Source organism: Vidua chalybeata, chromosome 11, assembly GCF_026979565.1.
Source record: "Vidua chalybeata isolate OUT-0048 chromosome 11, bVidCha1 merged haplotype, whole genome shotgun sequence".
NCBI classification, from domain to species: domain Eukaryota; kingdom Metazoa; phylum Chordata; class Aves; order Passeriformes; family Viduidae; genus Vidua; species Vidua chalybeata.
This window is the reverse complement of record NC_071540.1, coordinates 18,772,774-18,786,446: the sequence shown is the minus strand read 5'-3', so window position 1 is coordinate 18,786,446 and position 13,673 is coordinate 18,772,774. Positions and strand designations below refer to the sequence as shown.

Genomic DNA, 13,673 nt, shown 5'->3' with positions numbered 1-13,673 from the left:
TTCGGGCCGCTCTTGTGACAAGGACTGGGTTTTCCGCAAGGCTGCTTTTTCTTCTTTTTTAAATTTTTTTTTTCGGAGTTTTTTGTTTTTTTTTAATTTTTTTTTTTTTTTTAATTCCCTTTTCCTGCGAGAACAGGCCACCACCCCCTAGCCCAGCTCCCCGCAGCAGCGCCCGCCGCCGCCGCGGGCCCGTAGGCGTGTGTACCAGAATCACAGTCATACAGAGGGAGGGAGAGGCCGCCAGAGACCACCCTGCCCCCGGCGACCCGGAGGATGCCGCTGCGGTGCCGCTGCTAGAGGACACGCTGGGATTTAGCTCGGCTCCGAGACTCTCTCTCTCTTTCTCTCCCGCTCTCTCCCTCTCTCCCTTCTCCGCGGAGAGGTCCCGGACGGGGGTGAGGCCCTTCCACCGTCCTCCTCTTCCTCCTCTCCTCCCCGGCCGCGGGAAGCCCCTCTCCATGATGCAGGCTCGCTACTCCGTCTCGGACCCCAACGCTTTGGGAGTGGTGCCGTATTTAAGCGAGCAGAACTACTACCGGGCTGCCGGGACGTACGGCGGCATGGGCAACCCCATGAGCGTCTATTCGGGCCACGCCGAGCAGTACGCGGCGGGCATGGGGCGCTCCTACGGCCCCTACCACCCGCACCAACCCACCGCCCCCAAGGACCTGGTGAAGCCACCTTACAGCTACATCGCCCTCATCACCATGGCCATCCAGAACGCCCCCGACAAGAAGATCACGCTCAATGGGATTTACCAGTTCATCATGGACCGCTTCCCTTTCTACCGAGAGAACAAGCAGGGCTGGCAGAACAGCATCCGCCACAACCTCTCGCTCAACGAGTGTTTCGTCAAGGTGCCCCGCGACGACAAGAAGCCGGGCAAGGGCAGCTACTGGACCCTGGACCCCGACTCCTACAACATGTTCGAGAACGGCAGCTTCCTGCGCCGCCGGAGACGCTTCAAGAAGAAGGATGTCTCCAAGGAGAAGGAGGAGGCCCGGGAGCGGCTGCTGAAGGAGCAGCCCAAGCCCCCCGGGCTGCCCGGCGCCGACCTCCCCAAGGAAGCCTCCTCCTCCTCTTCCTCTTCCTCCGCCTCGGCGCCGGCCTCCGAGAAGAAGGTGGTGATCAAGAGCGAGACGGCGTCTCCCGAGCTGCCCGTGATCACCAAGGTGGAGACGCTGAGCCCGGCCAGCGGCGGGGCCCTGCGGGACAGCCCCCGCAGCGCCGCCTCGCCCCCCGCCGCCGCCTCGCCGGACGCGTCGCTGCCCGAGCATCACCCGGCCGGCAACGGGCTGCCGGGCTTCAGCGTGGAGAGCATCATGACCCTGCGGACTTCCCCCGCGGGCGAGCTGAGCCCGGTGAGTGCCGCCTCGGGCAGGACGGGCGGCGGGCTGGCGCTGGGCTACCCCGCGGGGCAACCGTCGGGCTACAGCGCGGCGTGCAGCCAGGCGCTGGACACTAGTGGGAGCTACCACTGCAGCATGCGGGCCATGAGCCTCTACAGCGGCGACAGGCCGGCCCACATGTGCGCTCCGCTGGAGGACGGGCTGGCCGAGCATCCCACGGGCGCCCCGTCGCCCCTGGGCACGCTGAGCTTGCCCGCGGGGCAGGACGGAGCGCTGGGCACCGGGCATCCCCACGGCGGAGGCGGCGGCGGCGGCGGCGGAGGGGCGGCGGGGGGACAGCCCGCGGCTTCCTGGTACCTGAACCACGGCGCTGAGCTGAGCCACCTGCCCGGGCACACTTTCGGCTCTCAGCAGCAGACTTTTCCCAACGTGCGGGAAATGTTCACGTCGCACCGGCTGGGGATGGAGAGCGCGGCGCTGAGCGAGCACCAGGTGAGCAGCAACTCCGCCTGTCAGATCCCCTACAGATCCGCGCCCTCCCTATACCGCCACGCCGCCCCCTACTCCTACGACTGCACTAAGTACTGAGTAGCCGCCACCCCCAGCTTAGTCTCATAAAAAAAAAATATTATTAATAATAATTATTAAAAAAAAAAAATCGGGAGAAATAAACCCACGGCAATAAAAAATAAATCTGACAGCTTCCCCGTGGACTTTGCGGCCACAGAGTTTGAAGATCCCCCAAAAGCCCCGTTTTTGGGCCTCCTTAAATTCCGGACAAGTAGATATTACTTGAAAAAAAGAGGGATCTCTTCATTTGAAAAAGAAAAAAAAAAAAACCAACCAAAAAAAAAGAAAGAAAAGAAAAAGGTTAAAAAAATTATATATATATATATGTCTATCTAAAAGTGGCAAATTTTATATGCTAAATATAGGGGGTCTCAGAAAAATAAGTTATGGACCAATATCGCAGTGACCATTTATACGTTTTAAAAGGAAAAAAAAAAAGTTTATAAATATATATATAAATATATGTCCTGGGTATTTTTTGAGTTCTCTGTTGTGCTGTAAAAAATATGTGGATTTCTAATCAGGCTGATTTTTCAGAGCCATTAATATAATATTTAAAGTTGAGTTCACTGGATTATTTTTGTCTCGCCCAACGGTTCCTAACTTCCAAATTAATGACAAGTGATTTCTTCTTCTTCTTCTTCTGTGTACAATTATGCAATAGATTTTCTTTCGTTTTAGAGCTGTTCTTTTCGCAAGACGAGGAAATAATTTATTTTTTGCTGGTGGATTTTTTTTTTTTTTTTAAGGAAAAAAAAATAGACAAAGTATCTGATACTTTTTTATTATTATTTACGACGTGTGATGTTTTGTATAATAGATTTCACCTTTACCATTCCTAAGGACTATTTGCTTTAACCTGCTTCAAAGTTCGTTTGTCTGATGTGGTCCTAATTGTTGTACTTACCTTAAAATAAATCCATGCTGGTTTTTTCTGCTCCAAGTCTGGCGCTTCTCTGTGTATAAACTGGGGTTTTTTTACAGGTTTTGTTTTTTTTTTTTTCCTTCTTTCACGCAGAAAACGTGGCAGTGGTTGTTTTTAAAACAACAACAAAAAAATATTTTTCCTGAAGGTTTCTGAGGTTTCTTTCTTGGAGAAAAGGTTGAATTCACGTGAAGAGCTGGAATTGTACAACTGGGGAGGGGGGGAAGGAAAACCACGGCGGGGCTGAGCCCCCTCGATCCTAAATCCCTGCCAGCGTGAAATTTCGGGAGTTTTCCCAGGCCTGCGATGGGGAAAACAGGAAAACGGGAGGTGCAGGGAGGGGAATTTCTGCTCCTCTCGCCCCGTCCTTGCGCGGGGCTCGGCGCCCGGAGCCGCCTCTTTCCAGGGCAGAAAACAACCCCCCCTCTAAAAATCCATTTCATTTATTTATTTGGTTTTCTTGAAAGGAACCCCGAGTGCCTGAGAGCGATCATTTCAACCCGGCCTCGCTGCGGAGTCTTAGAAAGGTGGAAAGTTCACTCGAGAGTCATTTCAGTTCTGAAATCCTCTCTTGGTTGAGGAATTGGTTGGTTTTCGTTTCTCTTCATCTCTTGAAGCTCCTGCTCGCAAGGCCGGGCACTGCCAGATATTCTGGCTTTTCCCAAATTATCCTCTGACCTGTTCAAGCGGCTTTAATCCTGGGAGAAACGCCGGATTTAGCAATCCTGAAAGCCTGGGAATGCCGGCAAAGCCCGAAGCAGGGTTTAGGAGGTCTTTGGAACTTTTCAAACCCAGCTGTCCGGAGCCAGGCTCCTTTCCCAGCTGTAAAATCACATCCATCCAGCATTTCCAGGGGAAAAATCCCAACCGTGCCCCATCCCACCGCCCGCAGCCCCCAAGGCCCCTCAAAACATTTTTTTTGGGGGGGATTCGGGACTGGTTATACCCACGTCAGGCTGTTGAAATCGATGATCTAAATTGGTTTTGACCGGTTAAATTTCGCCTGCGCTTGAAAGCTGGCAAAAAGCACCGAAACTCTCGATTTAAATGAGAAAAAAATGTCTGAACCTCACTTGATCTGTATTTTAAGGAACATTCTTGTAAAAAAAAAACAACTCCCTGCCGTTTTTCCTGGCTCTCAGAGGGTGTTTTTTATTTAATTTTATATTTTTTTCTTTTTTATTACTTTTTAATGAAATAAATGTCAAAGTGCTCTCTTAGTAAGTGAAAATACAGAGTGTAAAGGATTAAAAAATAGGGAAATAAAGGGAGCAAAATGATGAAAAGAAAATAAATAAGAGGAAAAGCTGGGGGAAGGGGGGGAATATGAATTGGGAAAGAATTCTTCCCCGCTCCAGATCGTTTTCCCGTGGGATTTTTTTTCCTGCGCGCATCCCGGGGTCGCTGTGGGGGGAGATGGCTGAAGTCAGGTGCCTGCTGTGGGTTTTCCCACGCGCGTCGAGAAATCCCGGCATCGCTCCCACATCTTCCCACCAGGGCGCTGGGAATTTGGGGACCCTTTTCCTCAGGCGGGGATGGGATGCGGGACCGGGATCAGGGACACCCCCAGGGCTCTGTAACCTCCCCCTTGCGCTGCTGCTGGACAGTTCCTGGCATCCCCTTTCCCCCCAAAAAACTCCTTTTTTTTTTTGGTGTTTCTTTCCCCACCGGCCCCGGCAGGACGCTCCCGCACGGGATCGGCGCCGCTCCCGTCCCCTCTCCCCTCTCCCCGTCCCTCTGGAGCGCTCCCGCGGGGCTGCGAGCATCGTCCCTCTGCTGTGTCCCCTCCTGTCCCTGGCGCCCGTCCCCAGTCACCCCGAACACCCATGGGGAGCCCTTTGGGGTGGGCTGGTGTCGCAGGGGAGCATTTTGGGGTGGGCTGGTGTCGCAGGTGAGCCCTTTGGGATGGGCTGGTGTCGCAGGAGAGACTTTTGGGGTGGGCTGGTGTCGCAGGGGAGCATTTTGGGGTGGGCTGGTGTCGCAGGGGAGCATTTTTGGGGTGGGCTGGTGTCGCAGGGGAACATTTTGGGGTGGGCCGGTGTCGCAGGAGAGCACTTTGGGGTGGGCTGGTGTCACAGGAGAGGCGAGAGGATCCTTTGGTGACTCTGTTTAAAAGCTGCCATAGGGAGCTCGGCACCGCCATCGGAGTCTGTCGCGACAGGTGACTCCAGCGTGGCCGGAGCAGAGGGGAAGGAAAGAGGAAGGCCCAGGGTAACTTTTGAAGGCAGCCATGACCAGATTTGGCTTGCAGCCCCCTGAAGGAGCAGCAAAACCCCCCCCGAAGCCCCTCTCCCCGCAGGTCAGGGGGGCCAGGCTTGGCCCCGCGGGACTGGCTGATGGTGCTGCGTGGCCGGTAGCCCCCGGCTGGGGCTTAGGGTGGCTCTGGGAAGAGGATAAGGATGGTGGATGGGTTTCCTATTTTTTTTTTTCTCGTATTACCATTCACCACCGGGTTTGCAAACCTGTCCAAAACCCCAGACAGTTTCGGTCTTGGGGAGAAGAGCCAGCGGTTTTCATCTCGTGCCCGTAGCCCAGTCAAGGGAGCGTTTCCCTGGTGCTCCAGGGCCCGGGTGAAACACATTCCCTTCAGGAATCCGCACAGCCCAGCACAGCCCAGCACGAGCTGTCTCGTCCCTCCCAATCAATCCCACCTTCCCCAGACTTCGCGGGACTGCGCCGCCCGAGCGGTTTTTGGGGAAGGCCATGAGCTCTTCTGTCATTTCCGAAGGGACTTCGCAGAAAATCCATAGCCGGCACTGGAAGGCCGGGAGAGAAGGAAATACATCCCTGATCCCGGGGCAGTACCGGCATCCGGGCAGCGCCGTGCTCGGCCAGGGGCGAGGGGCGGGCAGCTCCGGCCGGGAGCTCGTTCCTGAGGAGCCCGGCCGGGATGCAGCAGGAGCGGGGAGCTCAAATTCACATTCCCGCTCCCCTCCAGGCCGGGAACGGGGAGCTCTGATTCACATTCCTGCTCTCCTTTAGGTTGGGATGCAGCAGGAACGGGGAACACGGATTTACATTCCCGCTCCCCTCCAGGCCGGGATGCAGCAGGAATGGGGAGTTCAAATTCATATTCCCGCTGCCCTCCAGGCCGGGATGCAGCAGGAGAGGGGAGCACGGTTTTTTGCCCTGTTCCCCACATCCTGGAGTGCTGCAGGAACGGGGAGCTCTGATTTACATCCCCGTTTCCCCCGGGCAGGACTGAGCAGGATTGGGGATCGCTGATGTACAGCCCTTCTTGCTCCCAAGATTGGGATGCAGAAGGAGGGGGGAGCTCTGATTTTTGGCTTGCTCCCCCCATCCCGGGATAGATCAGGAATGGTGAGCACTGATTCACACCCCTTCTTCCCCATTTCCCGGGATAGATCAGGAAAGGGGAGCTCTAATTCACACCCCTTCTTCCCCCCAAAGACTGGGATGCAGCAGGATTGGGAATCTCAGATTTGCACCCTTTCTTCCCCATTTTCCGGGATGGATCAGGAAAGGGGAGCTCTAATTCACACCCCTTCTTTCCCCCAAGACTGGGATGCAGCAGGATTGGGAATCTCTGATCTGCACCCTTTCTTCCCCCGTTTCCCGGGATGCAGCAGCAATGGGGAGAGCTCATTTGCGCCCTGCTCCCGCCGGGGGCTCCGCCCGGGACCTCTCCTCGCTGCTGCTTTAAAAGGGGCTCGTCAGCTGGAGAGGAGGGGAAACCCATCCAGGAGCGCCTCCTTCGCCTGCTCCGCGTTGTTTGTTTATTTTTGTTTTGGTTTGGTTTTTGGTGTTTTTTTTTTTTTTTTCTGTTTAGGGAAAGAGCGACGGTACCAACAACATCAACGAGAACCCCCCTCTGTCGCTTCCCCGCAGCCGTCGGAGCCTCTCGGAGGCCGATCCCGTGCGGATAACGCAGCTAAAGAGCTCCAGCGATGCCGGCGGCAGGAAAGGGATAACAGGGATAACACGCAGCACATGAGCGGGGGAGAAGGAACGCAGAGAAAAGCCGCATCCCCGCCTCCAAGGATTTCCCACCGCCAAGAGGGGAAAAAAAGGGAGGAAGCAAGAATTTTCCTGGGGGAGGGAGCTCGGGGAGAGAGCGGGAGCCCTGTGAGTGTCTCCCGCCGTACACGCGAGTATTTATTGTTTTACTAATCCGTGCCTGGAGTGTCTCAAGGAGCGGGGGACTCCCCGAGGCGGGGAGAGGAGGAGGGTGAGGGGGGAAGACCCTCGGCCGGCCGCTCTGAGGATGCGCCGGGCGGCTCAGAGCAGCCGCGCTCTGCCCCATCCCTCCCCGGCGAGGATGCTCCAGGGGCGGGGAGGCTGCCCGGGCGTGCTGCTCCCCAGTGGCGACAGGCGGGGAGCCCTCCTTTCACCCATCTTTTTTTCAGCCCGTCTTTTTTTTTTTTTTATTATTATTTATTTGGGTCTTTATTGCGCTTTTGGTGCTGCGGCTCCCGGGGGGCGAAGGGGGTGCGCAGGGCGCGGGAGGAACGCGGAATTACGGGCGAGGGCGGTGTTAGAGGGGTGAGTTCCCCTCCCACGCGTGGGCCCAGCCAGTGAGAGGGGAGAACCCCACACCCCCGCCCCAGAAGCCGCCTCCCTGCGCACCCCGGCTGCGTTTCCCAGGCTCTCCTGGCGGTTTCAGGACCCATCCGGAGCTCCACAGCATCGCGCTGGGTTTTACCTCGGCGATGAAAATCCTTCTCCCGGCAGGGGAGCGACACTGGGCCAGAAACCCCACGGGTGAAGGGGAACTTGCAGGGAAATCCGGGGATGGCATCGCCAGGGCCGGGTGGTGCTGGGGGGACACCCGGAGCTCGGCTTTTACCTCCTCCCCTGCCAGGTAAAAATCCCAGCAGCCCCGTGGGAGCTGCGCTGTTGGGATATTTCCCTTTGAAGGAGAAAAGGATCCCCCTCAGGCCTTTTCTTCCCTCCCTCGGAGAAAAGATGCTCCACAGAACAGGGGGTCCCGCAGGTCTAAACCCGCGGGGGGACTGGCGACAGAGGCGACACCTCCAAGTGCATCGGAATCCCTCGGGGCCTCGGATTAAAGCTGTTACGTCAGTAAATGAAAAAAAAAAAAAAATCCGACAACAGAAAACACAGCCCCAAACCTGGACGTTTATACAGAAAAAGAGCATCACAAATTCCTAATGTAAGCACCGGCCAGCTGTGTGCACTTGTAAAGTTGTTATAATCCCCCTCCTTGTTATAAACAGGAAAGTACATAATATAAAGCAACAGGCCCGCATTCACAAATACTGACCCTCCTCCCCGGGCCTGCCAAATTCCCCTCTTGCTGCAGTCTCCCCCGGCGCAGCTCGGGCTGCGAGCGGGGCTGCACCGGGGGTCCCCCTTCGCCCGTGCCCGGGGGTCCCCTCGGGGTGCAAACCCGGGTCCCTGCAGCGGGAGGTGCCAAGGACCCCTCCACACCTGATCCCCCTTCCCTTTTGCTTCCTCGCCATCGCAGCTCTGCCTCCTCCCCTCATCCACCCCTTTCTCTTCCTTCAATTATTTTTTTTTTTTTTTTTAAATTTTTGTGTTGTTGAACGCCCCGGTTTTGCCGCGGGGATCCCTGCCCGCTGCTCCCCAGCTCCAGCAGTGAACATCCTGCTCTGCTGTGTGTGCTTACAGCGTCAAAGGGTGGACGTGATATTTCAAACATCAGATCAGTGCGTTTATATATTGGGTGCCCGGAAATTTTTCCAAATAAACACAGCTTGATTCGACTTGGGTGGGCAGACTTATCAACAGACTAATTCTATAAACAAATGAAGGAATAACCCGGAGACCATTGGCTGGTACCAGCGAGACACGTGGAGAGAGCTCGGAGTTTTGTAGCAATGAAATTTTAATTAATGTGGGTGGGCTGAGAACACAAACGACTGTTTATCAGAGACAATTTATTTTCCAGCGCTAAGTCAACATATAATAGCAAACTTACAACAATTATTTAACTTTTTTTTTTCCTCCCTTTTTTTTTTTTTTTTTTTTTTTTTTTTTAAGAGCTATGAAGCAGGGACAGAGGCAGAGCGAGCTCCTTCGGGCAGGGCTGGGAGCTGAGCTCGCACAAACAGCTCCCCGGTGGACTCGTCCCACGTTCCTGCCCTGCCCCGTCCCTTCGCTCGGCTCCGAGGGGGAAGACGCGGAGCTGCGAGCCCGCCGGCGATGAGCCACATCTACGGCAGCCACCTCTCCCCCCTGGGCAGCCCGTCCATGGTTTACCTGCCCGCCGCGCTCGGCTTCACCGCCGGGGGGGCGATGTCCCGGCAGGACCCCCCTCAGAAACCCCCCTACAGCTACATCGCCCTCATCGCCATGGCCATCAAAGAGGCTCCGGAGCAGAAGGTGACCCTGAGCGGCATCTACCAGTTCATCATGGACCGCTTCCCCTTCTACCACGACAACAAGCAGGGCTGGCAGAACAGCATCCGCCACAACCTCTCGCTCAACGACTGCTTCGTCAAGGTGCCCCGCGAGAAGGGCCGGCCCGGCAAGGGCAGCTACTGGACCCTGGACCCGCGGTGCCTGGACATGTTCGAGAACGGCAACTACCGCCGCAGGAAGAGGAAGCCCAAAGCCGCGGCCCCGCCGGACGCCAAAAGTGGCGAGCAGCCGGGGCCGCCCGCTCGCCCCGTCGAGCCCAAGCGGGCCAAGGGCAGCGCGGCCGCGGCGCCGGGGGACGCGGGGGTCCCGCGGCCGGGCGGGGGGACAGCGGCTTCCCCCGGGGGGCCGGCCCCGCTGCCCCCCGCTGCCGCCCCGCCGCACAAGAGCGGCCCCCGGGGCCGCAGCTTCAGCATCGAGAGCATCCTGGCGCAGGGGCTGCGGCCGCCGCCCCCCGGGGCAGCCCCCAAGGCGGCCCGGGAGAGCCCCGCCGGCTGCCTCGGCGGCTCGCTGGTGGCCAGCGGCGCCTTCGGGCCGGCCCTCAACGCGTCCCTCATGCTCGACTCCCAGGTGCACGGGAGGCTTTACCACATCGGCATCCCCTTCCTCTCCTGCTTCCCTCTGCACTTCTCCGAGGCGGTGTTTAATTTCCAGTAGCTGCCCCGCAATTTACGCCCCCCATCCCCCCCCCCGCCCCGAGCGCTGCTCCGGGGGGCGCCGTGGGAGGGGGAGATCGGACTCCGACCTCACCACGCGGGTAAAGACCTAAAAAACAAAAAAAAGCCCCCTCCCAAGCGATGTTTTAAAGGTGACTCAGGATTTCAGGGCATTTTCAAGGCGCGTCTCGCTGCGGACTCTCTTGTGCGGGTGCCTCCCACCCCCTGCCAGAGCGACTGTGGAAGGTAAAGCGGCTTTGTTCTCCCGTGGGCGGTGGAGGTAGAGGCAGCACCGGGGGAATGCCCACGCTGGCCCCAAGCCCCGTGGGGTTTGCTCTGCACCTTTAGTCTTTGCATCCCTCAGGTTCCTCAGACCAGGTTTCCCTCGGGCCCTCCAGGTCTCTGTTTTCTTCTTTTATTTTTCCTTTGAAAGCCAAGCCCCATCCCGGGGGGAGGAGGCTGAGTTTTGTTTTGCCATCAATGCCCACAGGCATTAATAATACCGGTAATTTTGCCATGAATACCTACAGGCACATCATAATTCCTGCTATTCCCCACTGGCCCAATCCTCCCAGTGGGAAACTGGAGCTGAGCTCATGGCACACCGAGCAATCCAGGCTCATCCTGAATATTCCTGCTTGCTTTGATCCAGCATGGTGTGGAACTGGTTTCCTGCTCAGCACTGAGGATTTGGAGTATCCCCACAGAGTTTCTGCTCACGGATGCGGCCAAAAAAAAAAAAAAAAAAAGGGGATAGATGAGCAAACACGGAGTTTTGTCTTGTTCCATCTCTTACTGGGATTGGTTGCTTCTGACCAAAAAAGACTGAGGCAGGGTTGTGGAGGCCAGGACAAATACCAGGAAAAAAAAAAAAAAAAAAAAAGGAGAGACATCAGCTATGTTTCTAAAGTTTTCTTGTTTTTTTTGTAAAGAAGGAAGAATCCTGACACATTGCAAGAAATCAGGAATATTTTGTATTATTGTTTGTTTGCCATAAATAGAGGCTTTTTGTATATTCGTGGATAAATGCCCTTTTGGGAAAAAAAATATATATATTCTCAATTTTCATTATGAAACCAAACCTATATCCAATAAAGGTATTTTTGTTCAGGATTGTGGCTGGTGTGATGTGGAACACCCCCTGGCTTGTGCTGGAGGATGGAGGAGAGGGGCCTGCTGCAAATATCCTGGTGCTGACATGATGGGCCACAAAAAGATGGGAGAAGCTACAAAAAGGCTCCTGGGAAATTGCCTGTTCCTTGAAACTGATGAAATCTTTCCCCAAATGATTGTTCCTCCTTCTCTCCCCCTTCTTTCATCCCACCCAGTCTCAAAAGCAAAGCTTGCTCTTAAATGAGCCCCAGGGTATTGGAAGTGGGGGGATTTCGGGTGAGTTTTGGTTCAGTTTTTGCAGAGGAAGGTTGGCATCAGTTCCTTGGTGTTTGGACCAGGGTTGCTCATTTCAGCCCAAGGCAAAGAGCTCGTGGGGAAGGACAGAAAATCTCCAAAGCATGAGAATTGTTATTTAGCTTCCCCCCCGGCAAAAAAAAAGGATGCTCATAGGCAAATCCCTGGATAGGCTGAGCTGGAGCTTCTCAATGTGAAAAAAAGAGAATAAAAAAAAAAATTTTATTTTTTAAAATCAGATTTGCAAGATAGACTTTGTTTTAATAAAATCCCTTCTTAGCTTCCTATTTCTGACAGCTGCTGTTTGGATATCTATTGAGGCCACTGTTTAAAGTTCTGGCACTGAATTAGAAAATGAAGAAACACTTGCAAGAGGTTGTGAAGGTGTCGCTGCTCAGTCCCCACCATAATTCCCAGGGCTGGGTGAGTGCTGAGAGGGTTAAAGCTCCCTGTGTGCCACCCCTGCCCTGCAGTGCCACTCCTGTGTGGCATTAGGGACAGGTGCCAGGTACAGAAGGGGTCACCTGGCCAGGAGGTTGCATGCCAGGCTGGCACTGACCTCACCAGCCCCTTTGGGGTCTGTGAGGGGACATCACCCACAGGAAGCTGCAAGGGGGAGGAAAATGAGCCCAACAGAGACCTCAGACCCTCCCTGCACGCCCTGTGTGGTGATTTGGGCTCAGGGTGGGGTTGGGAGGTTGATGCTGCCTCCCAGGGCTCGTGTGATGGGTTTCCATCAAGCCCTTCCCACAGGGAAGGTGTCCCCACATCCCTGGTGTCCCCACAGCCCGGCCCATGGAAAGGTTTCACCCCCCCAAATTGGATATTTATGCTCTCAGTCATCACTTTTCATCTGTGTCTTCAGCTCCTCTGTCTCCCTTTCTCCTAACTTGGCCTCCAGCTGTGACCCCCAGTTGTGTCACCTCTCAGCTCCTATTCCAGCCCCCAAAATACCTTTTTGGACCTGCAAACAGGGCTTTTCTTCCTTTCCCACTCACACATGTGGAACCTCTCCCTGTCCAAGCCCTTTCTGCACAAGAGCAGTTTTTACTGGTGGAAAAAAGTGAGTCTCAGTTTAATATACACGATGTATATTTTTATCACAGACACGTTTTTTTTTTTCTTTTTTTTTGGAAACCCAGCTTTTTCTATGCAATGGGAATTTGTTTCTTTGCGAAGCTTTGCTTTGACATTTGATCTTATTTCTGTTTTGGTGGAGTGGAGTGGGACCAAGTACAGCTGCAGCCTTTAAAAGCCTCACTGAGCTTGATTTTGGTCTCGCTTGAGGGAGTGAAATTAGTAAACTTCACATGCTCTGCACAAAAGTGACACTAACTCCAATGAGCTCAGAACCCGGTGAGCAGTTCTGAGGGGCAATTTGGAATTAATTGGGATCAGGCCAGTGCTGTAACAAGGGGATGAACACCAAGAAAAAGGGTCTTATTGCCAGCAGGCTGGATGAGTAACCACACACGGCTTCTGCACGTCATCTGTTTATAGAGAGGGGAGAAGTCATGGTACAATAAAAACATACAGTAAAAACATAAAATAAAAACACACAGTAAAAACAACAGCAGAGCAATGAGCGTGCAGTCAGCTCACCAATTCCTGCCCTTTGGATGGGGGCTGAGCATCTTTTAATCCTCTCCACATCCACGTGAATTTTGGTGCTGTGCAGCAAAGGGAAACATCAAGGACCTGAGAAGCTGCAAGGAATGGGTGCCAATGGTTTCACACCTGCTTCACAAGCCAAAAAAGCAGATGCCAAGCACAGAACTGCCACCCAGCACTTCACTCATCCCTGGAATCTTCCTCTTCCTGGCTTGCCCAACCTCTCAGGGCTGGCTATAAACACCAGTCTGGAATACTGGGGAGAAGTGGAAGTAGCCCAGGATGCAGAATAAACAGCACAGGGCCTGTGTGGGCGATGGAGATGCCTTCCCCTTCCTCTGCAGAGGAATGACCTCTCCCAACCCAGCAAGGTTTCTCATCTCCAGAGCTCTGCAGCCAATTTTAACTCCTAGGAGCAGGGAGATCACAGAGTGGGAGAGGCTCACAGAGGAGTTGTTTGGTTCCCAGAAGGGCTTTGCTCCAAACGTGAGTTTCCTGTGAGGGGAACTGAAAATTGGGCGTATTAAAATCATTCTGGAGTTTAATTCCTCATAAATGGGGCTTCCAGTCTTTAAATAGGCTCAGTGTGTGTTCTCCTAAAGTTGGTCCCATCGCACGTATAAAATATAATCAAGTATTTATGCATGAGCAGGAGCCACTTTCAGGGTTTGTCACTCAAGGTGTGCCTGATTCCAAGGTGACATAAATCTGAGGGACTTTGTAGCATCTTCTCCTTCCCTAATTTTAAAAGCGAATTCTCTTTCCATTCTTTACCACAGAAAACACACAAAG

The 13,673-nt window shown here is 54.4% G+C and overlaps 2 protein-coding genes across 2 annotated transcripts; both read left to right on the top strand.

The window, feature by feature from the left end:
- The first annotated feature begins 178 nt into the window (after nucleotides 1–178).
- Nucleotides 179–2,857, top strand: FOXC2 (forkhead box C2). The gene has a single exon (XM_053952868.1). It carries the CDS (start codon nucleotides 459–461, stop codon nucleotides 1,935–1,937), a length of 1,479 nt encoding a protein of 492 aa, XP_053808843.1. The 5' UTR covers nucleotides 179–458; the 3' UTR covers nucleotides 1,938–2,857.
- A 6,134-nt stretch (nucleotides 2,858–8,991) lies between these two features.
- Nucleotides 8,992–9,864, top strand: FOXL1 (forkhead box L1). The gene has a single exon (XM_053952869.1). The coding sequence runs from the start codon at nucleotides 8,992–8,994 to the stop codon at nucleotides 9,862–9,864; it is 873 nt and encodes a 290-aa protein (XP_053808844.1).
- Nucleotides 9,865–13,673: the final 3,809 nt, after the last annotated feature.